At 40.5% G+C, this 26,268-nt stretch overlaps 1 protein-coding gene across 1 annotated transcript in view; it reads right to left on the reverse strand.

Annotated features, from left to right (window-relative positions):
• The window catches only part of LOC136883504 (platelet binding protein GspB), a 416,272-nt gene that overhangs the window by 18,104 nt on the left and 371,900 nt on the right, over positions 1 to 26,268 (reverse strand). Inside the window, exons 2-4 of the mRNA XM_067155850.2 lie at positions 24,420 to 25,382; positions 10,641 to 12,454; positions 7,948 to 8,110 (exon numbers count right to left, since the gene is read on the reverse strand). Coding sequence (XP_067011951.2) covers positions 7,948 to 8,110; positions 10,641 to 12,454; positions 24,420 to 25,382 — 2,940 coding nt within the window. The remainder of the gene's footprint in view (positions 1 to 7,947; positions 8,111 to 10,640; positions 12,455 to 24,419; positions 25,383 to 26,268) is intronic.

Genomic DNA, 26,268 nt, shown 5'->3' on the forward strand with positions numbered 1-26,268 from the left:
TTATTAATGACTGATAGATGCTATGAAATGAGAATGGAGTGTGATGCTGGAATGAAAGATGACAAACCGGAGTACCGAGAGAAAAACCTGTCCCGCTTCCGCTTTGTCCAGCACAAATCTCACATGGAGTGACAGGGATTTGAACCACGGTATCCAGCGGTGAGAGGCAGACACACTGCCATCTGAGCCACGGAGGCTCTCCAGTAATAGTATTAACAAAAATGTTTCTGTAAAAGTGCTTGTTCCTTTAAGATAACTTAGCCCAGAGGATTCACCTCACCATCAAAACACGACAGTGAAAAGGTTAAACACGGAAATAAAGCGTTTCCCGCCCCATGTCCATATAACATTTTTCTTCTTCTACATGTGAGGAATTTGTCCTGAAAGTTTGGCAATACCTTACTGTTATATCCTGTATAGAAAGGAACTAGAACAGGAATACATAATGAGATCTTTCAAGTAACACACAGAATGATAGGAACATGACAAGGAACATACAATAGGTTAGTGTGGGAAGAAGAGAAAATATTAAAATACATAAGGATGAGGACGATGTCTACATCTTCACACTCTGCCATGTTCAAAAGATTAATTGAGCTATCTCCTCATCAAAACCAGCTCTTCTATATCCATTTCTTCTCCCCCCCCTCCCAAACCAGTTAGTTTCGGTCTCAATGTGCAAAGTGCAGGGTAAGAAGAAAGCAAAGATAGGCAAATTGGAAGAGACAAATTTAAAAAATGAAGAATGAAGGTGGTACAAGACTACGAACAAAGACACGCAGAAGGAGAAAAGGTCCCGACAGGTCAATGTAGATACAATAATGGAAAGAGTAAAACTCTCAAAGAGTAGGAGCCACTAGCAACCCGACACTGGCTTCTCATCAACCATTGTGCTTTCTCTTTGGATCCATCTTATCAATACTTAGCAAATACAATGTTTATTTACTGTCTATATTAACACGTGAGTACATGTTTCAAGAACATAAATTCTCTTCTTCAACTTGAAATTTAAAATCACTTTATCATTCCTATCTACTTAAAATTATCTACGAACATAACCTTGGAATCCTAAATATAATCAAACTCCATACTGTCGCCTCAGTTGGTACGGTAAAGTCCACAACATGTCTTTCCAGGGCCGCTGTATTTAAACGTAAGGAAGGATCTAAATTATTCCTGGCAGGCTTAGTCATCTCAATACAAACAGTTCACTAAATAAAAATTGGACACGCTTTTTCAATCATCAATGTAAACAAAGCAAGGGAACATTCCGCCTTTTAATACTTTAGGACGAGGACTTGGAAGTGAATCAAGAGACAAGTGATACGGTAGTTTGAAGCTGAAGGTGAATGCAGTTTTGATACATCATACACGCATGCAAATGATGACTAACAGTGCACTATTTTACATGTGCCTTTTAAATTTACAATTTTAATTGGAAGATTTTAGACACAGCATGAAGCAGGGTGTGAAATCAGAAAGAAATGGGGGGCGGGGGGAGAGGTATCATAGGGCTTAACTACTAGTGTTTATTAAGGCAGTACCTGGTGGGGGAGGGGGTATATAATTCCCCTGTAAGTTAATCCCCCCTCCACCAGAAAAATAAAAATGTTAAATCCTTCTGCTTGAATTCTGTTTTTACAACAAGAATGATAAGTGTGGGAAAGTTGTTCCTATTATTTCTATATTATGAGTATTATTGTCAATGTTTTTATGAACTTATGTACAGTAAAAACATTAATTTCAATAAGAATAGGTATGCGCTCTACATTTCCCCCATTGTTGTATAATGAAAAAATTCTCCTCCCACCCCCTCCCGGACAACTTCAGTTTTGAGATAAAATTGTCGGAGGGGGGGGGGGGGGGGGAGGAGGTGGGGACTCCCTTCCCCGCCGCGATTTCGCACCCTGGTATGGAGTTTTAATTATATTTAGAATTCCAAAGTTATGTTTTTAGATTATTTTAAGTAGACAGGAATGATATTATTCCAATAGGTTCAGAAGTGATAAGTGATCTTAAATTATGAGCTGCAGAAGAGAATTATGTTCTCAAAACATGTCCTTGTGTGTTAATCTAGACAATATATATATTTTTGCTAAGTGCTCAGGATTCAAAGCAAAAGCAAATTGTTGATAATCAATACGGACCAACAGTGACCAATATGGTCAAAATTATAGATACTGGCTACTCATCTTGACCAACGCACTGAACACTGGGACACCATCATATTTATATTAGTTTGACAAATTGTCTATATCTTTTTGAACATCAGTTGTATCTTGTCAAGTGTCTGATCAGTCCAATTCTAGACCCTTAGACTCTATTCCAATGATAGTACATTATACATTATAGCAGTAGAGATCATAAAAGAGCACCATTCTTTGTTCTTGCTCGTTCTTTCCTGCTATACCGCCTGTCAGATTTTTATCTTCTTTTATCCTGTTCAAAAATTTTAACTCCATCATATACGATGTGGCACTGTTTCTGCTTATCACTGGCTATAGTTTCCCAATTGACACTGTCAATTTGACACAAATTTTTTTCAGATTACATTTTAAAATATTCTTATATCATTTTAGCTGCCCTCCAAGATTATGTGGGCCGTTCTTTACTTGGGAATACACGATTTGCTTTGGGAGGCATGTTTCTGGCAGGGGATCGATATGGCCAGACCAGTGTAGTCGATTCCTGATTTTTGCCTCCATGCTTGTAGTGTTGGACTCCGAGGATACTGATGTTCGTCTGCTCATCTTGCCATTTAATTCTCAATTCTCCACAAGGATATCCAGGTATTTTAGGTGTCTTCTCTAAGTAGCCCAAATCACATCCTTGAGAAGAGTTAAAATTGTAACAGCATTGTAGACATAAAGCTTTGTTCCAATACTTATACCAAGATTAACAAAGATTTTTCTTTTCGTTTGTTTGTTAGAGGCGCACGACTGTGAGCTTGCATCCGGGAGATAGTGGGCTTGAATCCCACTGTTGGCAACCCTGAAGATGGTTTTCCATGGTTTCCCATTTTCAAACCAAGCAAATGCTGGGGCTGTAACTTAATTAAGGCCACGGCCGCTTCCTTCCAACTCCTAGACTTTTCTTCTCCCATCGTCGCCATAAGACCTATCTGTCGATACGAAGTAAAGCCACTACAAAAAAAAAAAAAATCTTTTCAGGAGACATCAATACCAGCACAAGCACACCTTAAAAATTATATTGGATTTCTGCATCAATGTTTGCACATGTTGAAAGGTGGTACCAAGGTAGGAAAGTGATTTATATTCTGCAGAGTCTGATCAGTGATCATGTTGTTTGGAATATTTTTATTAAAATTTGGTGCAGGCTAGCAAAGGATCTGAATCTCAGCAACATTCATTTCAAGACCAATACTTTCACAAGCTTGATTAAGAACACTTAGGATAGTTTGCAGATCCTGTGCGTTAGCTAGGATAATACTCATCTGCATATTGAGCTCTACAACTGACACTTTGGACTTAGCTCACAGTCCGATAATATTAAACGGATTTCTGTCAGTTCTGTAAAGTTCTACACCAGGTGGCAGTTATCATTTCAAGGTGCAGTATGGTTCCCACAAATCATCAGAATAATGCTGGGGCAATTACACAGCCCTGTGATGTTAAAAATTAAATAATTGAAAAAGAGGTTCAACCTATTCAATACATAAAAGAAGGGAATGTAGTGATTAAATTCTTATTTAATAGTGATTAGAAATGGGACCGGTTTCGACCCTAGTCCAGGTCATCGTCAGCCGTTCAAAAGGATCCCCAGGAATAATACTGGAAACATAAGAAAATGTTGACTTTATCAAACAAATTTCAAAACATTTAGGTAAATGGACAGGCATACTGCTGCTTTGTCAGTACTATCATGTTTGGTCTCTTTCAATGACTTGGTTGTCCAATTCAGATCATGACTTACAGTTTATCAGGGTTTCTAGAGCATTCTCACTCAGCGAATCAAAATGCACACAACATGCTTGCTACTCTTCGAATCAAGTGTTCGTATTCTTTCCAACAATGGTCAGTCTAGTAGTACGATTGTGACTATGAACTGGCGCCCACTGTTCAAGAGTTTGACCATGCAAAGGAAGAAACAATTCAATTCATATATAAAGACAGGAACACAATGATACATTCGTGTGGGAAGTTAGAGTAACAGAAAGACGATTCATTAACAAGGAAGCAACTTTTTTCAGTGTTGAAAGATGAAAATAAAATATTTTTACGTACTCGCTCCTCATTGACCTCACTCTTGTACATTTTTATAAATATTAGGATATATTTATTCTCATTCCCAACTTGTTTCTTTTGATTCTTTTCTATTTTCTTTCTAATATTTACTTTCCCTTTCTTTTTTTAGACATCTTCAGATCCAGATAAATATTATGCATTTCACTGTCATTATTATTTTAATATAACTTAATGCTCTGTGTTGACATCAGGCTTTCAATATACTTCTGAACAAAAAATTTTAGTGATGTATATTAGCAATTTATGCTCACTAGGGAGCACTTACGACTAGTTCTTTTTGTATTATTATTTATAAACAAATCTCCAAACATATCGGTACACAACCTCCACAGCAACAACAATAACAACCATATAACGTGCATAGACGAGAGAAGTGTCACCACCAACTGCTCTAAAATTAAACCCTATCTTGCTGTATATATAAATCTTACCCGACTACATCAACAGTTGAATTGCACAGTACTCAATTTTCAAATTTTAATGACAAGAGTTCTTATAACATACCAATACAAAGTATATCAGCCATAGAACATTCTCGATATTCACCTAATACAACTTAATCAACACAAGAACTACAAGAGGATTGAAGAATGAATGCAACACAACATGAACTCAAATTTTAATAGACGTTTTTAAAATATACCATGTTTTAATGTGTTTAATGTGCTATATTGTTTAGTGTCTTATGATGTGGCATATATATTTTAATGTGTTTATGTACTCATGTCCATGCTCAATCAATAGGTTTTAGTTTATTCTAACCATCACCACTTTTAATCAGAGATATTTTAACGCAACATACTGCAATATATTTTACTTCCGTTTTTCATTAGACATCCGGATGCTCTTTCGTAACATCTTTGTAATTTTGTCTAATGACTGTAAATTTGTGTGCTAGCTGATGATGGCCAAGATAGGCCGAAACCGGTACTAGTGCAATAATTCATTCACAATAAATGTATTGATCGGTGGAACATTTTTCTTGTCTATTACATTAGTTCCTTTTGGACGATTGCTTTCATTCTCAACACCTCTTCAGGCCTGCTGTTAGTTTTTCCTCCCTTTCCTGTGAAAGAGGTTTGCGAGATTTAACATTAACAACCTTTGGTACAGGAGACCATGAGTTTACCATTTACAAAATTTGGGGTGGTCTGAGACATTAGTATGGTATGTCCCAGTTATTCTAAAGCCTTTCAAAAAAAAAAAAAAAAAAAAAATGTGTTATTCTGAATTTTATTATTCTACATGTGAATGAGAAGACTTGTTTTTATTAACAGAAAAACAGGACTTGAATTTTCATATTCATATTTTAAACCTTTTGCTTTTAAGTACATCTTTGTTTATTTTCCTTGTAATTGAAATAATATGTAGCTGAATATGGATCGAAACATGTTCTACATAAATATGATTTTGTTAATGTTCAATTTTTAGTTGAAATGGACTATATACTAGTATTGACTGGATGGATCTTATTAAAAAAAATTCAAAAGTATGAGGAACCAACATAAAATTGTTATCAAAATCAAAATTTAACACTTGGAACATCTTTGTAAAATGTGAAAATGAAACAAAAAGATGAGGCAAGGACAAACTTGAAAACACAAAAGGACAATCTCGACATACTTCATACACTGCTATATCCTCATCAATCCCAATTCTTATACAACCATTTTTGTTTCCCAGCTTCATCAGGAGGGTGGGCTTCAATAATCCTTGAGGGGTCATCTTGACAGAACTTGATGTGAGAAGTGTAGGATAAGGAAAAAGCCACATCGAGATGGAAAAAGGAAGAGACCGAAAGATAACAGATGAAGAAAGAAAGAGACCAACATATAAAAGACGAAGATGCTGACCAGGTGCAGAAGGTATGCACAGTAAGAGGAAATGATCCCAACAGGTCAATATAAATCTGGAAAGAACCAAACAAGTGATAAATATTTCAAAAGATAAGAACATAACAGGATGGACATGGCCCAGAAAATATTTATTATACTGATGTAGAATTGGCCCTTGTTAATGAACAGGAGAACTGCCCATCACAAGAAATGCTGAAATCATGATTTCAATGTACCAATCCAGTGTTCTCCCTAGGACCTTTTTAATGGGCCCTGCCATTTTTAAGGACTGCCCGGCTAAACATAACCTAGATATGTGCTAGTTACATAATATTAATCCATATTTAAGTCAATAGGTGCCCCAAATTAAAGTGTATACACCATAAAACTGTTTTTAAAAATGATAAATCTTCATTGTCAGCATAACTGTATTGATAACATCGGAGTTTAAATGTTCAGCTTGACTGTCACGTAGTGTCGTGTGCAAGCGGTGTCTGGATTAGCGTGGAATTCGTATCAGCATTCGATTCCGCATGTCGTCTCAAACCCTCATGGGACTCCACAGCAATCGAATGGTAAGTCCCTGTGTTACATGATTATAAACGACCAGTAGAACACTAGAAGTTACATTTTGTTCATGATAATAACAGTAAAATTTACTTTTCTAATATTATTGTTAATGACCCGAGGGGAGGAAATTGTAATTTTATCATATTCATTTTTTACGTAGTATTCCCTGCCCGGTTACTCATTCCTGCCATCTGGCTGACGAAAATTTCTGGAGAGAACACTGCAATTGGTTGCTGCCACACGTCAGCGCGTGCGCATCTCCCAAGAACGTCGCTATGTCATTACGTGCGAGTGAGCAAGCGAGTGAGAGGATCAGATATGTTTAGCGACCAGCCGAATGGTGCTCACGATAAAACAGCACGTGTTCATTGTCGAGTGTTATGCGAAGCACGATTTGTGAAAAAACTGTACAAAACTGTTTGGATAAGAGTGCACAAGGACTGAAAATGTTTTGACAAAACCTCCCGCAAAGTCTGCATTGCAAGTGGCAAAATGGCATGAAATGGACTCTGTAATGAATAAAAACCGTAACTATCTGAAAAGAGTTCCAACACCAGGAAACATTGCTGGAGTGAAGGAAACCCTGGAACGAAGTCTGACGAAATCGCAATGTCGTTTATCTGTGCTAGTGGGAGTTAAGAGATCATTGTGTCGAAATGTTATAAAAACGGACCTGCATCTGTATCCTTAAAAACTTACTGCTGTGCATACGTTAAAGCATCCAGACAAATCTTTGCGTGTTGAGTTCTAACGGTGCTTTCTGTGTGAAGTGGAGTCAGGGCGTTTGTATACCCAGTTTTTCATTTCTTTAGATGAGGCCATTTCCAGCATCTTGATCAGTTCTTTAGATGAGGCCATTTCCAGCATCTTGATCAGTAACAAGGGTCAGTTCTACATCAGTTCTACTGTAAATATTTTTCTGGCCAGTTTTATTTAGCCCACCCCGTAGTATGACAAACACGACAGCTTTGTGTGTGGGAAGGAGGAGGAACAGGAAGAAAGCACAAGGACAATTTTCACATCTTCATACTACACCATCCTATTTTATGTTCCTTTCAAAGTTCCAAATTTCTATACTGTACATGGCTTCCTTTATACAACTTATATTAATAAAGATATCTAAAGCATTTGATGTAACTTTTCTTTATCATAAAGAGCCAAGACACCCTTTTCAGACTCCAGACTATGCATGGCACAACATGCACATCACACAAGAAAAGCATAACATGAGGAACAATCCAAGGACACTCAAAGAACATCAAAATGATATGGCTCACCATCGTCTGGGTTTTCCCAGAGGCCAGCCACTTTGGCGACAAACGGCAGGTCCGTCTTGCGGGGACCCGACTTGAGAAGCACACAGTCTCGGGGGCGGATAACGTCGCCCTCTGTGTGCCGCATTGCCGGGTAGCACTTACGGGCGCCGGCCACATCGTCGCTCTGTAGACAGCCAGAGCTAGGTTCAACCCTCTCCAATGGTTTAAAAACACACACAGTACAAATCACCACACAAACTACGTTATCATGCAACTGACAAAGACTTACCAACATATAAAAGAAGCAAAATAACAATTTACAATCTCTAGTAACTGTAATTATTCTGCTATGTATTGTATTTCAAATGAATAATCTTTTTCTCATTCATAATAAAATAATAATATTGAAAATGTTATTGGTACAACATTGCTGTGAAGTAGTTAATAAGTATGTTTATTATTTATAAATGGATTTTAATTGTTTTTATATTCCTAGAGAAGTAGGATTGGGCATGGAGACCAGTGAAAGGACACAATAAGGAAATACATTTTATCTTTGTGAGAGGAACTTGATCTGGAAGAATGAGTACGAAGGAAGAGTAAAAATGATGACGACTGTACAAAATGTATTATTGCACAATACTGACATATGCAGTAGAGACTTATACAGTCACAAAAGGACAGAAGAATAATATCCAGCTTAGGCAGATGAAATTTTTAAGAAGTATGAAAAAATAGAAATAAATTAATTAAAAGGAGAGTAAAGTTGGAAAAAATGAATAAGGTCTGGGAGAAATGTTAAAAGTGTAATATTTATATGAAATTGTGAGTTTGGCAGACTGGAGCACTTTTAAGTTTACATCTGAAGAGGAAGTAGATGATGAAGGCTAACTAGAAGGAAGAACAACAACGGGTGGACCCAGACTAAGGTGGTCTGACTCAATCAAAATTCTATAATAATCAGAACCTGATTTGAAACACAATTAAGGAGCAGGAATAATAGATGGATAGAGGAAAATGGAAATGTGCAATTTACATCTCAACCTTACTATGGAAAAGGGAAATTGAAGATGGAGTGAAAAATGTCAGATTAAAATAGCAACAAATTTCCCTTTCCTTTTTTATATATAATTACAAGAAAGAGGCATTTTAATTACGTTCACATTTTATTATACAGATTTCATACTTCCCTTTATCATCTTGAGAAACATATAAGACGATATTATTATACATTAAGTTCTGAGTCAATGAAGACAAAAATTAAAACCAAACACATGGTTTGTATCATTCAAATACAAAATGTATAAAAATAATGAACTATTAATGAAATTCTAACACAGACAATTTTGAATAACATAAACACAAAAGATGTGCTTGTAAAATAACTTGGATTATTCTTAATATTCATGGAATCAATATTTCACTATAAGTACATATCCTAACTCTGGAAGAGAACTGCGGAGAAATTTATTTTTCAGTGAAGTTTGTTCAAACTGATGTTGGTAAGACAAGATTGCTTTGATGATGAAATTCATACACAGAATCTGAGTAAACGAGCCTTTTGCACAGGCAAGCTACAACAAGTAGTCAGAGCAGAAGTAACAAGAGTGGGAGATGGAAAGTAACGCGTTGATGCTACACATCTGGCTGTTTGTCTTTATGCAGAGAAAATGTCAAAATGTGAAAATGGAACATGTTTCATACTGAAAATAAAAATCTGTATGCTAATATTTTTAAACAATGGTAGCCTACCGGTACGTGTAGTCCGATGCATCACACCGGAGTTTTGACAAAGTTGACAAAGCATGCTATTGTTCTCCAGGAATGCAACAAAATGGACCCATTAACATAGATATTCTTAAAGAAAAAGCTTATTGTATAAAAAATTACTTTGGTGCTTGTGACAAATGGCTGAACAAGTTGTAAAAACGACCTGGGGCCTCCATTTTCCGTTGATATCAGATGAAAAGTTATCTGGAAATCATGCTGCAATAGATCCATTCATGATAGTGGTAAATTTCATACTGATCCATATTGACAAGTGAAAGTGTTCAATATATAATTCAATAGGTAGACCCTTTCGTACCTTATTAGATGTGGATCCACTTATGGAAGAGTTCAAAGAAAATGTAAGCATTCTAGGTCTAGTACCAGATCAGATTTATAATGGCAATGAGTGTAGATTGAATTTGAGTCTTACCAAATAAAACATTCATTCACACAACTGCAAGCAGTGCACTAGAACATAAATTTGGAAAAAAGAGCATTCGACATTCATGCCCTGCTCTTTGAACATGATAGGCATGAAAATAAGTTTTTGGGCTTTTGCCTTGTCAGAAGATGAGGTGAAATTCTTTAAGTTTCGTAGAGAACTTTGCTCCATGTCTTCAGATGAAAATCTTGTCTGTTCCAAGAGCAAGATTTCTCTAATAATGAGAGTTTGAATTTAAGAATGCTTTACTCTTGGTCTATACTGAGCTGCAATTAAGATGTTTCATGTTCCATTGTATGTGTGCACGAAGTGGATCCTTGAATCAGGGACTGATGTGTAGAAGAAATAAAAATAAAATGCAATGAAAGACTGATATGATAGAAGAAGAGAATAGAGCCAAAGATGGAAAGAAAAGGGTGTTTTTCTTTCATCTTCAGCTTCATTCTGTAAATGCAACTTACAAAATACTACTTATAAATAATTTTTCAAAGGACATACTTACAGTGAGGAAGACACGTGCCCAGAAAGGTTCACCTTCCCATGACCAACCATTTGACCACTTTAGGGTAGGTAGCGGCTTCTTCATCATGGTTTTCTTCATGGCGTAAATATCGGGGTGAGTTGTAGGCATAACTAAGTCCTGCAGCTGCTGTTGCAACAGTTGCTGTTTCTTAGCAGATGAACGTACTTCACCATTAAGTTTAGAACTACTGACCACAGATGCTGTTTTCTTGGCGGTGGAAGTCTCCTTCTTGCTGCCACTGGACAACCTTCTCGCCTTCACCTTGCTCGTCTCCACTTCAACTCCCTCTTCAGAGATCTGGTCCGGTGACGGTTCTCGCAAAGATTGTCGGCGCAGCATGTTGTTAGATTTGTTACTTTTCCTCGCGGCAGATGCTTCCAATGCTTTCCTACGATGACCTGCTTTCTCGGTGCAGCTCTTACTGTTGTTGCCATTACTCATCATCTGAGCGACTACATGTTCATTCACGCACACTGCATTCGAGTCGGGCTGCTGTGCAGATAATTGTCTCAACACTTTCTTTAAAGGTTGGTGGCAGAGAGAGCCATTCACCTTTTCCAAAGCTTTCTTACCAAGTATTTTGCCATTGGGCAATTTCTTGCCCACACTAATACCATTCTTCTTCAAGACTGCAGCTGTTGCCGAATCACAGACGGTTTGGTTCTTGTGCAAGATCCTATCCAAAGCTTCAGGTGCTGTCAATTTGCTATTTGAAGTTTTACCATTCTTACCTGGCTTGGTCCGTGATGGGTAGGTCTTAGCTTCTGAACTTTGGACTCTCGAGATCACTTTCGCAGGAGTTGGAGCAGTTTCTGAACTCTTACTACCATCTTCCAGCTTCCTCTTTCTCTGTTTTGCAGAAGAGAGAGGAATGCTACTATTGGAACTGTTAGAAGAGAGCACAGGAGGGCACTTTGGACTTGTTTTTGAAGCAGTATCCTCCGGCGGATGCTGCTCCGATTCAATGGTTTCCACTACTGAATCTTGTGAAAGTTCCTCACCAGCTGATATACCACCAGAGGAAGAAGACGTCTTCCGTCTCTTAGTGACGGCAGAGTTTGCTGCTGACTTAGGAGGACTGGAATCAGATGAGAGCTGTCTTTTGCGAGATGTTGGCAAGGACGACGACAGTACCGGTGTTTGTGTACTGTCCTCTCCCGATGATGGAAGCTGAGGAGGAGAAGACTTTTCAATAACGGGGAGAACTTGAACTTCAGGACTCGAAGATGTCTCCACCTTCACACTGTTCTCCTTAGGATCAAGCACAACTGGAAAATCCGTCTGTGTAACTATATCCTGTGTCTTCTGCTGCAACAAGTCACTGTCACTAGTCTGCGTAGGTTCACTGCTGTCCACTTTCACTGCCACCGCGGTTTGTTTCATCTTCTTAGTAACCTCGGTATCACAATGGAGAACGGTCGTTGGAGGTGGAACTGGGGAGCTGTTCATCTTGCTGATGGTCAGCAGCCCATCTCCGTTGTTCACGATGGCATCTTCCGTTGACGCTGACAGGACGGTCAGAGAACCGCTAGGCTTCGTTTGATCGTCGGTGCGTGCCGAAGCGGAGGCCGGCGATGGAGGAGGCGGCATTCCGGCGCTGCCCCGTGCTGGGCTGGGAGGACCCATTGCACCGGGCGGTTCCAGCGGCAGCGCTAACGCTACGGGAGGAAGTGGCGGCACGTGTTGTTGTGGTTGTTTGGTGTGAGGCCCCTTACCATCACCAGTAAGAGGCCCAGTAAGGACGTTTTTTGGACACGACTGCATGGGACAGGGGCAACTTTGATACGGCGCATCTGTGAAAAAAGAAATACAAAGAAGTATTAGAATCATCAAAAAGGAAACTAAACAAGCAGCAGCGATTGGTGGAGGTGGGAGGCGAGAGCCCTTCACTTTGTGGAGAAAAATATTAAAGTGTTATTCTAATTTAGCCATCTGAAACTTGTTTTTTAGTTTCGGCTGACTGAAGAATATGTTACTTTTTTTTTTTGCAAGTTGCGTTATAACGCACCGACACAGACAGGTCTTATGGCGACGATGGGGCAGGAAAGGCTAGACGTGGGAACGAAGCGGCCGTGGCCTTATTTAAGGTACAGCCCCAGCATTTGCCTGGTGTGAAAATCGGAAACCACGGAAAACCATCTTCAGGACTGCCGAAAGTGGGGCTCGAACCCACTATCTCCCGAATGCTGGATACTGGCCGCACTTAAAAGAGACTGCAGCTATCGAGCTCGGTTGATAGTTTAAAAAAATCCTGAAACTAGCAATTATATTTTTAAAAAGCAATATGTATAAACCCTGTTGTTTTTCAGCTAATTCTTCCCGAAAGCGAAAATATGTGCACAATGTCATTCGTCGCGGCTATCCGATTCGTTCAGCGCCACAGCAAGTAGTGGAGACTCGCGCAGCAACGTGTAGCATTTTTTTTTTTTTAATTTACGTCGCACCGACACAGATATGTCTTATGGCGATGATGGGATAGGAAAGGCCTAGGAATTGGAAGGAAGCGGCCGTGGGCTTAATTAAGGTACAGCCCCGGTATTTGCCTGGTGTGAAAATGGGAAACCGCGGAAAACCATCTCCAGGGCTGCCGACAGTGGGGCTCGAACCCACTATCTCTCGATTACTGGATACTGGGGTATATTTTTGCCAAGGTCTACGACAGAGGAATGATTCACCATCTTACCGCACAGAAATCACTCAGAACAAATCGTGCTGCTTTCCTTTGAATTTTTTCCAGTTCTCCTGCTGAGGGTCCCATATACTGGAGAACTGTAGGAAAGTCTTTATAAATCGGGGGATATTTACAAAAGCCTTAAGTCAACAAACAATTTTTAATCTTTAATTTGAAGTATTATGCACAAAGTTTCAACCAACAGCAAACATAGGTAACAAATCATCTCCTCACTGAACTAATAACTAGGGCCCGGATTATTTAAAAATGCATATGCGCATGTACAAATGCATATTTTGAACGTTAGTTCATATATAGATATATTTTTGTCTTATGCGCGGTCGACTATCTAAGACTTCTGAATTAAATGAAAATCTAATTCAATCTATATGTTGTTGTACATCCCTTGGCAACACAAGAAGCCTTCCCTGATCAAGGAAAATGCTTTCAGTGTCGCAATACAAGGAGGTATCCGGATAATGATCCTTTCCACAACAGTTATTTCCCTCTTTCTGACGTACCTTCCTCCTTACAATAGCCTCCCAAGGTTTGCTTAAACAAGTGCGGTCATCTGTAAATTAAAATGTAAAAATGCCAAAAGATAAGAGCTCTATGTCTTTTTTTAATTAAACTGTAATCAGGCAATAGTGATTATATTATTATTCATGGGGTACAGTGTTTGTAGTGTAAATATGTCAATTTTAAATTGTCTACATAAGTTTATATGTAAATATTCAGTAGAGTTTATGTATACATGTGGAGATTGAGGCACTTCCGTGTAGTATGTGGGGCCTGCCCTTTCTCCATCTACCACCCCTAAATAAACAAATAAACAAATAAATAAATAAACAAATAAACAAATAAATAAATAAATAAATGTACATTTAAGGTAAATAATAATAATAATAATAATAATAATAATAATAATAATAATAATAATAATAATATGTTAGGGCGATGTGTAGTGTATTGCCAAGTGTGCGACAAGGGTGTAAAATGCGATCAATTTCAAACTGAACAGCATTCGAAAACAACTTTACATTTCAGATTAAAAGAGCAGAATAAGAAAACGGAACACTACTTTTAACCGACGTGGAAACGCAGCGTGAAGTTAGTACATTATCCGCTGATATTTTTGTAAAATGTTTAGAAGGTTGAATAACCCACTTCTAGGCTCGTTTCTTGTAAAGTATTGTGCTAATCAAAGGATACTAGATGAATCTACCCTTAGGAAGAACTATTTACTTTCAATGCACGGTTATGTCGTGGATTCGATACGATCTGATATAGGAGAGAACTGTGTCTGGATATCGGTAGATGAAACAACCGATTCGTGTGGTCGATACATTGCGAACTTCATAGTGGGTAAATTGTGTCTAGAAGAACCCAGCAAACCTCATTTACTTTCGTGCAAAGTGCTAGAAAAATTCAACCACGCTACAGTTTGCAAGACTTGTTAACGATTCTCTGCGACTTATGTGGCCTAGGGAATCGGAAAGTAATTGTTACAAACTGTGCCTTTTAGTCACAGATGCAGCTTCGTATATGATGGATATTTTTCCAAATCGCAGCAATGTCACATGTTTGGCCCATGGATGGCATCGTATTGCAGAAAAGATAAGTACCTCTTTCCATATGTCAACAAAGTGGGGAAAAATCTGTTCCTAAAAGCACCGGCTCGTGTACAGTTGTACAAAAGGTTTCTCTTCCACCGGAACCTGTTCTAACAAGATGGGAACTTGGTTATCCGCAGTATCGTTCTACCAGGAGAATTTTGATCAAGTGAAAGGTGTAGTTAACGTATTGACGATAGTCATTCTGCGTGTGTTCGTGAAGCAAAGTGCGCATTTGAATCTGAAACTGTATATAAATATTAATGATTCGTCACTTTCGATGGCGATTAAGGGCCTAGAAACTCGCGGTGCACCCCTACACGAATCCCTTCAGTTAATTAAAAACACCCGTTAGTTCTTAAATGGTGTCCGTGGTAAAACTGGAGAAAAAGTTAAAAGGAAACTCAGTGCGGTGTTCGACTCAAACCCAGAACTGAAGAAGATTCAATCCATAAGCAACTACATACGTGGAATCAGGCAGTCTTTGCCAAAAGAATATTCCGAGCAGTCAGTGCCATTGTACAAGTACCTATTGCACAGTTACGTCCGTCGACGCAGAACAATCCTTTTCAGCATATAAATTAACTCTGTCCGACAACAGAAAGTCATTGATCCCTGAAAACATTGTAAAAACTGTAGATAACCTACTGCCATGCATCATTTGCAAGGAATGAAACATGTTTATCAATTTAACATTGAGTTGAAATTAAATAATGCGTCTGGTAAGAGTATTGTTTTATTTTTAGCGCATATTTTCAACATTTTTCGTACGTATGTGCATGCATATTTTTGGAGTTTTTAGTGCATATGAATCCGGGCCCTAAAGTATTATTACATCTTATAACATCTGCATAAGTACAGACGAAAAACATATATTGTACAAACCTGAAATGACTTTTTTTAAATTTGCTTCACGTCGCACCGACACATATACGTCTTATAGCGACGATGGATTAGGAAAGGGCTAAAAGTAGGAAGGAATTGATGATGATGATAATGATGATTATTGTTGCTAGGTCATCGGCCCAGGGAAGGAATTGATCGTGGCCTTGATTAAGGTACACCTCCAAGCATTTGTCTGGTGTGAAAGTGGGAAACCACGGGAAACCATCTTTAAGGCTGCCGCGCATACCGGTAAGACACTAATTGTACCTATTTTTTGTATTCTGACAATCAATCAATCAATCAATCAATCAATCAATCAATCAATCAATCAATCAATCAATCAATCAATACTGATCTGCATTTAGGACAGTCGCCCAGGTGGCAGATTCTTTATCTGTTGTTTTCCTAGCCTTTTCTTAAATGATTTCAAAGAAAATGGATATTTATTGAACATCTCCGTTGGTAAGTTATTCCAATCCTTAACTTCCCTTCCTATAAACGAATATTTGAACCAATTTGTCCTCTTGAATTCCAACTTCATCTTCATATTGTGATCTTTCCTACTTTTAAAGACACCACTCAAACTTATTCGTCTACTAATGACATTCCACGCCATCTCTCCGTTGACAGCTCAGAACATACCACTTAGTCGAGCAGCTCGTCTTCTTTCTCCCAAGTCTTCCCAGCCAAAACTTTGCAACATTTTTGTAACGCTACTCTTTTGTCGGAAATCACCCAGAACAAATCGAGCTGCTTTTCTTTGGATTTTTTCCAGTTCTTGAATGAAGTATCCTGGTGAGGGTCCCATACACTGGAACCATACTCTAGTTGGGTCTCACCAGAGACAAATATGCTCTCTCCTTTACATCCTTACTACAACCCCTAAATACCCTCATAACCATGTGCAGAGATCTCTACCCTTTATTTACAATCATAATTATTTGTGTGATTACCCCAATGAAGATCTTTCCTTATATTAACACCTGCTCGACTAAGTGGCATGTTCCGAGCTGTCAGTGGAAAGATGGCGAGAGAGGACATGAGCGGACGAATAAGTTTGAGTGGTGTCTTTAAAAGTAGGAAAGATCACAATATGAAGATAAAGTTGGAATTGGGGCAAATATTCGTTTATAGGAAGGGGAGTTAGGGATTGGAATAACTTACCAAGGGAAATGTTCAATAAATTTCCAATTTCTTTGCAATCATTTAAGAAAAGGCTAGGAAAACAACAGATAGGGAATCTGCCACCTGGGCGACTGCCCTAAATGCAGATCAGTAGTGATTGATTGATTGATTGATTCTTGATTAATTCTATTCCTTTCTTTACAATACTTCTACAGTTCAACACTAACATTTTTATGTCATCTCTACTTGACTTCCAGATCCCTGTATCCTATCACCGCTCCCTAGACCACCCTGTTTCCCTGAATGTCCTTCCTATAACCCTTCCAAACAAATTTCCTAACTTATACGTACCAGTACGGTTTAAGTCAAGGCCATCTGAGCGCAGATCCCAATCTCCTAGCCACGAACTGATGAGCAATACGAGTCCGGACTTCCCTGGTTAATGTGATTAGCTGCCACCCCCGGAGGCCCGAGTTCAATTCCCGGCTCTGTCACAAAATTTGTAAAGTGGTACGAGGGCTGGAACGGGGTCCACTCAGCCTCGGGAGGTCAACTGCGTAGAGGCGGGTTCGATTCCCACCTCAGCCATCCTGGAAGTGGTTTTCCGTGGTTTCCCACTTCTCCTCCAGGCAAATGCCGGGATGGTACCTAACGTAAGGCCACGGCCGCTTCCTTCCCTCTTCCTTGTCTATCCCTTCCAATCCTCCACCAGCATAGCAGGTGAGGCCGACTGGGCGAGGTACTGGTCATCCTCCCCACTTGTATCCCCGACCCAGAGTCTGATGCTCCAGGACTGCCCTTGAGGCGGCAGAGGTGGTATCCATTGCTGAGTCCGAGGGAAAAGCAACCCTGGAGGGTAAGCAGATTACGAAAGAAGACTTCCCTGCAACTATTGCAAAAGACAGTGATACTTGTCTAAAACGGAACCTGAATAAGCCAGAAATCTGTCTTAAAAGGACGTTTCTTTTCAGTTTGAGTTTAGTACGAACATCCATCCATTGATAAAAATGAATTCTACCCAACGCACATTTATAGCATATAGCATATTTTTGCGGCTTGAGTCACTTTACCAGGTTGGCTGCTGGAGCGGTACATCGTACCGCTGAGCGAGTTTCTCATGAGGCCATGGGGGTACAAAGTATCGCTGATAGGTGGTGTTACATGACTTCCCCTGCCGGGCCGGCGGACCGCTGAGCTAGCGTACCGCTATGGCCTCGCAACAAAACCTGGCGTGCTTGGTTTCCATATTATAGTTTTTATATATTTCAAATTCAATTTGGTAAAGCATTTTTTGTCTTGCAAAACGTAATAAATCAGCTTGAAATACTTACCAGAATTTTTAGATTGACGCACTAACGCCATTATCCTCCGAGTTCGTAAAGAAACCGGATTCATTTCTAATACCGGTAACTAAACTCTCCGATAACTGGTATATAATAACAGACTATTGTAGAAGTCTGAGTACCCTGGGATTGTAGTGTCAAGCGCTAGTAAACAAATCGTGGCACACTCTGTTGGCTACAATGAGTACTATACTCTTGAGTCAATTCTTAAGCGGTCTCTTTGATGTTACATGTGTTATATAAAAGCCGCTAGCTTTGCCCGCCAGGTTCAGGACGAGAACTGTGATGTTGAAGGGGAAAGAGGGGGAAGTGTTCACCCGCGGAAGGATCTTTTGCTCAGTTCTTCAGTTGCGTCGACGCCGACTATATCAAACAATGCAAGCTTCTAGTACAGTTAGCCAAAACCGTACTGTTAGCTTTTCTGTGGGGCTATGGCGGTACCTCGGGGTGCTAGGAATTTTGGTTGTGTTTAGTACGTATACTGGAAAGCCTCCGTGGCTCAGGCGGCAGCGCGCCGGCCTCTCACCACTGGATACCGTGGTTCAAATCTCGGTCACTCCAGGTGAGATTTGTACTGGACAAAGCGGAGGCGGGACAGGTTGTTCTCCGGGTACTCCGGTTTTCCCTGTCATCTTTCATTCCAGCAACACTCTCCAGTATCATTTCATTTCATCTGTCAGTCATTAATAATTGCCCCAGAGGAGTGCGACAGGCCTCGGCAGCCGGCACAGTTCCTATCCTCACCGCAAATTGCGGGCTTCATTCATCCCATCTCTTACCCGGTTGACTGGAAGACAGGTTGTAGGTTTAGTACGTATACTGAACACTTAAATGAAATATCACTTTGAATATTGTGTTACTTCTGATTTACTACATATATGAACACAGCAGAAAGGAAGCTTTGGCCACGGGTATATTTCTTGCTATATGCCCTGGCAGTCACATCATTTGGAAATAACGTGCTGTTTTACACTTTCAGAGGTGACAAATGATTCTTTCCTTTTCTTTTTCCTACCTAAAATCCAGACTACTTTTAAAGACGCCTGTATTGTCTTCTCTTATTATGTGGTAAATCGCCTCATGCATTGTTGACCGGCCCCCTAAGAACCTTTCAACTGTTTAGACTTCCAGTTATTTTAACCACTGCCAACTAGACATTGTTGGTACAGATTGGAATATTTACTATTGAAATGCAGCTTTAAACTTCTACTCTTAATGAAAACAACAGCTCTACTCTTAATGAAAACAGCAGCTGTCAGATTGCACATTAAGCTGCTGCTGATGAAGTTATTTCATTCCTGTCCTTTGACAGGCGGGCCGTCAGCTCTTAGGCCTTTTATTGTTGATTTATTGATAATTTGACTTTAAATGTGATTGTATGTGTTGTACATACGTTATTAATTATTGTTGACTCTGGCGCAGAGATCGCCGGACCACCAAGGGGAACCAACCCAGGAAGAGGACCCGCGCCGCACCCCCCCCCTCCATGGTTTCCCCCCCCCTAGACCCCGTTTATTGAATTCTTTCTTTGTACATATTACATATATTTACAGTTTGGAAATTGTTTTGTTGAGCCTCTTCTTTGGCTAGAGTCTTTAAGTCCTTCTTGCTGATCGTATTCACAACATGTGTGTCATATCAAGCACAAGTTACATAATTTTACACAATTTTGTTAGTTATTTTGTTGTTTCGTGGAGCCTCTTGTTTGGCTAGAGTTTTTAGGTCCATTTTGCTTTTGTATTTGCAACATATGTGTCAAGTAATACGATCGACTTATATCATTGCACAAGTTACATTATTTTATATTTATTCATACAGTGATTTGCACTACATAGTACGTCTCTTGTTAAGGTATGGTCTGTCTTTTCTTGGCGTTAATTGTTTGTTTGTAAACATCTGTGGTAGTACTACTAGTCATATGTTTGTTTGAAATGTCATTCATAGTCGTAGTGGTCACTGTGTTAGTGGGTCGATCAACAACATACTGTTCATAAATTAGTTCACATAAACGTCTAGGAAATAATTAGTCTCCACAAATTATATCGAGTCTTTTAATTTGCTTCTGATCAGATCTCATTGATGCAACATGTGCTACAGGACGAATCTGTGATTACGACTGTCTTTCTTTAACAATATTACCGCAGTGGGCGAGTTCATGTGCATGCGCAAAATGTTTATATCCCTTTTGCGCACAAGCTTTATACAAGGTATATCTTAACTATACCGGCAAAAAACAAAAAAAATCAGGGATGCTCTTCGTGTTATGCTAAGAACGATGGTACAATCAAATCGGCGGAGTAAATTTTTCTTTTCAAGAAAATGAGGTTGCTGTGTTATTTCCGGGCGCGCGAATCAAATTTGGCACCTTGCCGTATTTGCTATGCTGCTGGCTCTTGCTGTGCATTAAAGGAGGGAATGAAAGGGAGGGAAAGTGGGAAATGGGAAACAGAGGTAATGCGCGACACACCACACATACTGAACCGAGTCCAAAGGTCACTACCGCACTGTTGTGAACCGTGCATCGAAGTAGGAGGGTGGGGATACTGAACATCTACTGTAATCAAACCATTGGACGATATCGTTTCCTTCGTTCAGTATTTCATTCCATTTACAATGCTGTGAGTGAAGGAATACACACTTGTTGGGGAGACAACGTTGCATCACAGTCTAATAATACAGTCGCGAAGCTCTAATAAGAGGAAGGTTCATCCAGTTGACAGCTGAAGCGACGCTAGCACATCTAGCGGCGAGGTAGAGGCAACTTGCTAGCAGACAACAGGGAACGAATTACCATTGCAGTCTAAAATGGTCATAACTTTTGAACCATTCATGCAAATAATGTCATGCCAAGGTTATTGTGATCCTTATGAAATAGTGGAGGAGGTCAAACAATTTATTTCGATGAGGAGTTCGAGGATAATATCGAAATGGCTTACGCTGCGTGAACCGTCAACGATATACCCCAAGTGTAAGCGTACGAATTGCAGAGCGTAGAAACCTCTAAAAAAAAAGAAAAGTGCGCGATGGTATATACCTATTTCCAACCCGTTGCCCTCTAGAAGCGATTTTATGTTATAGTCCGCGGTAAAAAATAACTCCTTAAGATTAAATAAATATTTCGATATTATCCTCGAACTCCTCATTGAAATAAATTGCTTGACCTCCTCCACTATTTCATAAGGATTACAATAACCTTGTCAGGACATTATTTGCATGAATTGTTCAGAAGTTATCACCATTTTAGACTGTTGTTGTTGTTGTTGTTGTTGTTGGAGAAGTTATAGGCTCTATTATTTCACCCAGTCACAACACTTATTATCGTAATATTACACTGATAATGCGAAATCACGCGCAATTATTCTCACTACGAAGGTCACAAGAACAGAGTCGAACACCATGACTATGTACACATCTTAAGCAACGAGAAACATAACAAAGGAAGTGCGCAGAAACAAAAACAGTGGAAGCAGGAGTATGTAACCGTGCGAAAGTGAAAAAAGGCAGTAATTTACAAATGAATATGAGAATCATTCAAATATTGATTGATAGCATGTATTATAGCAGGAGACATATCGGTAAGCAACCAGGAGACGTTGGTGGGGAGAGATTTCTGGAGACTGACAAGACGAGAAATAAAAGCCGGACGAGAAGAATCATACACAGGGCATTGGAATAATAAATGATTTACTTCAGCAATCGGAGTACCACATAGACAGGAGGAATTGGGGGAGAGGTTATATCGATGTTTATACAGAGGAGTAAGGGCATGATTCAAGCGAAGGCGAATAATGTTTGTAATGTGACGGCGAGAATAGTTGCCCTTCAGATACCAAGGATTGGGAGGAATACAAGGCTGGATATTGTAATACAAGCGACCTTTATAAGAAGCAGAACGAGTCCAATCTTCTTGCCACTGACGATAAGCAGAATGTTTAAGAACAGGGTAAAAATCGGGTAAAGGAACGGCAAGTTGAAGTAGGGATTTCCCATCACGAGCAGCTCGCTTAGCGAATAAATCCGCTTGTTCATTCCCACCATATGACTAGGGACCCAGGCGAAGGTGAGAACAACCCCAGATTGATGCAAGGTATAAATGAGACTTTTAACATGATATAAATACCAGTTACAAGAAAGATGAGAGGACACTAGCGACTGGACGGCCCTGAGAGAATCCGTATAAATAGCTGCTATAGGTATAGAATGATGCTTAATGCACAAGAGAGCTTGACGAATAGCAAAAAGTTCCGCAGTGTACCGGTAAATAGAAAAGTCACTGGGTAAACGATAGAGTTCAGCAACATTGCTATTGACAATAAGTAGTGGCAATTCGTTCCCTGTTGTCTACTAGCAAGTGTCCGACTCTCTGGCTGAACGGTCAGCGTACTGGCCTTCGGTTCAGAGGGTCCCGGGTTCGATTCCCGGCCGGGTCGGGGATTTTAACCTTAATTGGTTAATTCCAATGGCATGGGGGCTGGGTGTATGTGTTGTCTTCATCATCATTTCATCCTCATCACGACGCGCAGGTCGCCTACAGGCGTCAAATAGAAAGACCTGCACCTGGCGAGCCGATCCCGTCCTGGGATATCCCGGCACTAAAAGCCATACGACACTTCTTTACTAGCAAGTTGCCTCTATTACGCCGTTTGGAGCGCTGTAGTCGCCTCGGATGAAAAATATCAGAGCTTCGCGACTGTGGTTGCATCTTCGAGCATGTTAAATAATAAAGAACGTTACTGTGACCAACAGACGAGAAGAGAAACGATCTGGTGCATTCCTTTTTTTTTTTTTGTCGCACCGACACAGATAGGTGTTATGGCGACGATGGGATAGGAAAGGCCTAGGAGTTGGAAGAAGCGGCCGTGGCCGCAATTAAGGTAAGTCCCAGCATTTTCCTGGTGTGAAAATGGGAAACCACGGAAAACTATCTGCCGACAGTGGGATTCGAACCCACTATCTCCCAGATGCAAACTCACAGCCGCGTGCACCTGACTGACAAGTGTGTTGTTTAATTACTGTGAGTTACTGTATTGTGTTTGCAGTTTGTCTATATTGCCTGTAAGAGACAAGGACATTCCTGTGAGCGTCGAACGAGGAAACTTGTACACACGTGCGGAGCATTATCTCCGTCTCCATTGTACACCCCCCACTTTCCCTCCCTCCCCTTCTCAACGCTGAAACACGGCAGCGACTTGCGCTCTAGCATAGCAAATACGGCAAGTTCCTCAATTTGAATCGCGCGCCGGAAGTAACAAGTAACCTCATTTTCTGTCCGGCCCCGCGGTGTAGGAGTGAACGCGTCCGCCTGTCACCCGGCGGCCCCGGGTTCGATTCCCGGCCGGGTCAGGGATTTTTAATTGTAAATGATGAATTTCCCTGGCCTGGGGATTAGGTATTTGTGTCGTCCTTAACGTTCCTTTCCTCACATTGAACACTCTACACTTCCACAATTACACCTACACGCAGGTTCCTCTCATATGGTGAAAGTAGTGGTAAAAGATCTGCAGAGGACGACCCCACGAACAAATTTTTTTTAAACACATTTTCTCGAAAAGAAAAATTTTCTCCGCCAATCCGATTTACCATCGTTCTTATATTTTTTGTCGCTATATTTATGATACACTTGTATAAGAAGCAGCTCTCGTTGGTACAGTTCGTCAATTTTCATCAGGTTCAAATATTCGTCTCACGGTAGAGCAACAAAAAGTCACTTCCTCTTTGATTTCAAATGACTTCCGACACCTGTAGGAATCTTAGGGGAATCATAAGCCATTTTTCGTTTATCTCAGAAAAGTATAGGTTTTTCGGAAATAATGCGGGAAATCGGCTAAATATTTGCAATATTCAGTCAAAAAAGTACCAAAATAAGACAATTTTTTTAAAAAAAAGTAATTTGGACTAAAAATAGGAATTCAAAATCATTTAAATTGGTCGGTGTAATTAATTAACGTAATTATTTCATGTTTCGTACTGAAATTTTAAAACAGGATTACCTTTAAAATCCGATCACTATTTATGACAAAAAGTGTGAAATAATTACTTGGAGATGAAAAGTTTGGAAGACTCCATCATGAACTGATGGCGCTAACAAAAACAATATTAACATCAACAGCGTTGCACTTACCAATGAAGGCTAGACTTCTGGTTGGCGGAGAGTGGGTGTAGCATCCAGGCGCTCCAGGTCCAGCGCTATAGCTTGTATAGTAGGGAGGCGGATACGGATCCACAATAGAGGGGGGTGGTGGGTACGTCTCCACAAGAGCTGGAGGGGCTGGGGGTGCGGGAGGGGGCGGCTGGTAGCTGCTCACGGCCCCCGTAGACGCCGTCACCACCATCTGTTGGCTCTGTTGTTGCTGCTGGGACCCTTGCTGCTGTTGCTGTTGGCTCTGACTCTGTTGCTGACCGACGCTCCCAGAAGACGGCGTCGAGTACAGATCAGGTGGATAATACTGGGAGTGATGAGGGGGCGGCGCCGGTATATAGCGCCTGTAACTAGGTGGGGGCGGAGGGGTAGAATACGACTTGTGATGGAAGTAAGAAGCTGGTGGGTAGTTAGATGCCGCACCTGAGTAGCACAGATCTTGATTGTGATAATGAGAGTGATGTTGGGGGTTAGTTACCACAGAGGAGTACTGAATGGAGGCGGACGACGGAGGTGAAGGGTAATACTGTGTGTGGGGGTAGCTGTAGCTATAAGACTGATGCAAGGGGTGTTGCGGAGTTGACGGGGTTGGTGGTGGAGGGTACGAAGACTGTGCATACCGGTACGAAGTGTGATGGGCCGCGCTCGGTGGCGGTGGCTGCGTTAACGACGGGGGTGGGGCCACCTCCCCCGCAGACGAACATGACGTAGCGGTGATTATTACGTCATTGTCTGAGGACTCGTCACCACCAGTACCTCCCCCGCGCGTGGTGCCTGACGAAGTGGCGTGACTAGCGGCCGCGGAGGGCGGTGGGGTGGGGGTGGCAGAGCTTTCGAGGGTCGTTAGCACGGCAGGCGCCTTGCCAGTGTTCACCACGCTGCTGCTGGTGCTGTGGTGATGGTGATGGTGAGTGGAGATTAGCGGGCCCGCCGGCTGGTAGTATCCTGGAACAGAACACACCAAATCATTAATATACAGAAACATTTCATTACCAGTGCTAATGGGGGGATTCACATCTTTCTTTGTTACATTTCACATCACTAGGACCCTGTCAAGAAAGTTTAAAATCACATTCAAATACCACAACCTTAAAATTTGTTGTAAGAACACAGAATTATTAACGTAGACTTACGTTACTCGACAACGGGAACATGGACATTTTAAGACGCTTTTAGTGTTTGGGTAGAACGCCTATATCGACGAGAGTACAGTATTTGAGTTACCATTATGTCCAATGTCTCAACTGACAGATAAAAGGGAAGGCTTCCTGTGAAAAATAAAATAAAATCATGAAGCGTGGTGTTCATGAAATGGCGCTTCAAAGCAAGGCGCCGGGCTGAGCGGCTCAGACTGTTGAGACGCTGGCCTTCTGACCCCAACTTGGCAGGTTCAATCCTGGCTCAGTCCGGTGGTATTAACTTACTGGTCTGCGCAACAGTCCATGTAGGTCATTGGCCTCCTTAATCACCTGCCTCCATTCGTCCTGGTCCTCGGCTTTCCTTCTCCAGCATGTAACTCCGATCTTTCTCAGGTTGTCCTCAACATCATCAAGCCATCTCTTCCTAGGCCTTCCTCTCCTCCGATGGTATTTGAAGGTGTTCAAATACGTCAGCCCTGTGTCGGTAGATTTAATGGCACGTTAAAGATCGCTTGCGGAACTAAATTCTGGCACTTCGGCATCTCCGAAAATAGTAAAAGTAGTTAGTGGGACGTAAAGCCATTATTATTATTATTATTATTATTATTATTATTATTGTTATTATTATTATTATTGTATCGGGCGGTACACCTCCACGCCGCTAGTTCAAATATTGAGCCAATTAAAACTCC

The sequence above is a fragment of the Anabrus simplex genome, chromosome 11 (genome assembly GCF_040414725.1).
Source record: "Anabrus simplex isolate iqAnaSimp1 chromosome 11, ASM4041472v1, whole genome shotgun sequence".
Lineage (NCBI taxonomy): Eukaryota > Metazoa > Arthropoda > Insecta > Orthoptera > Tettigoniidae > Anabrus > Anabrus simplex.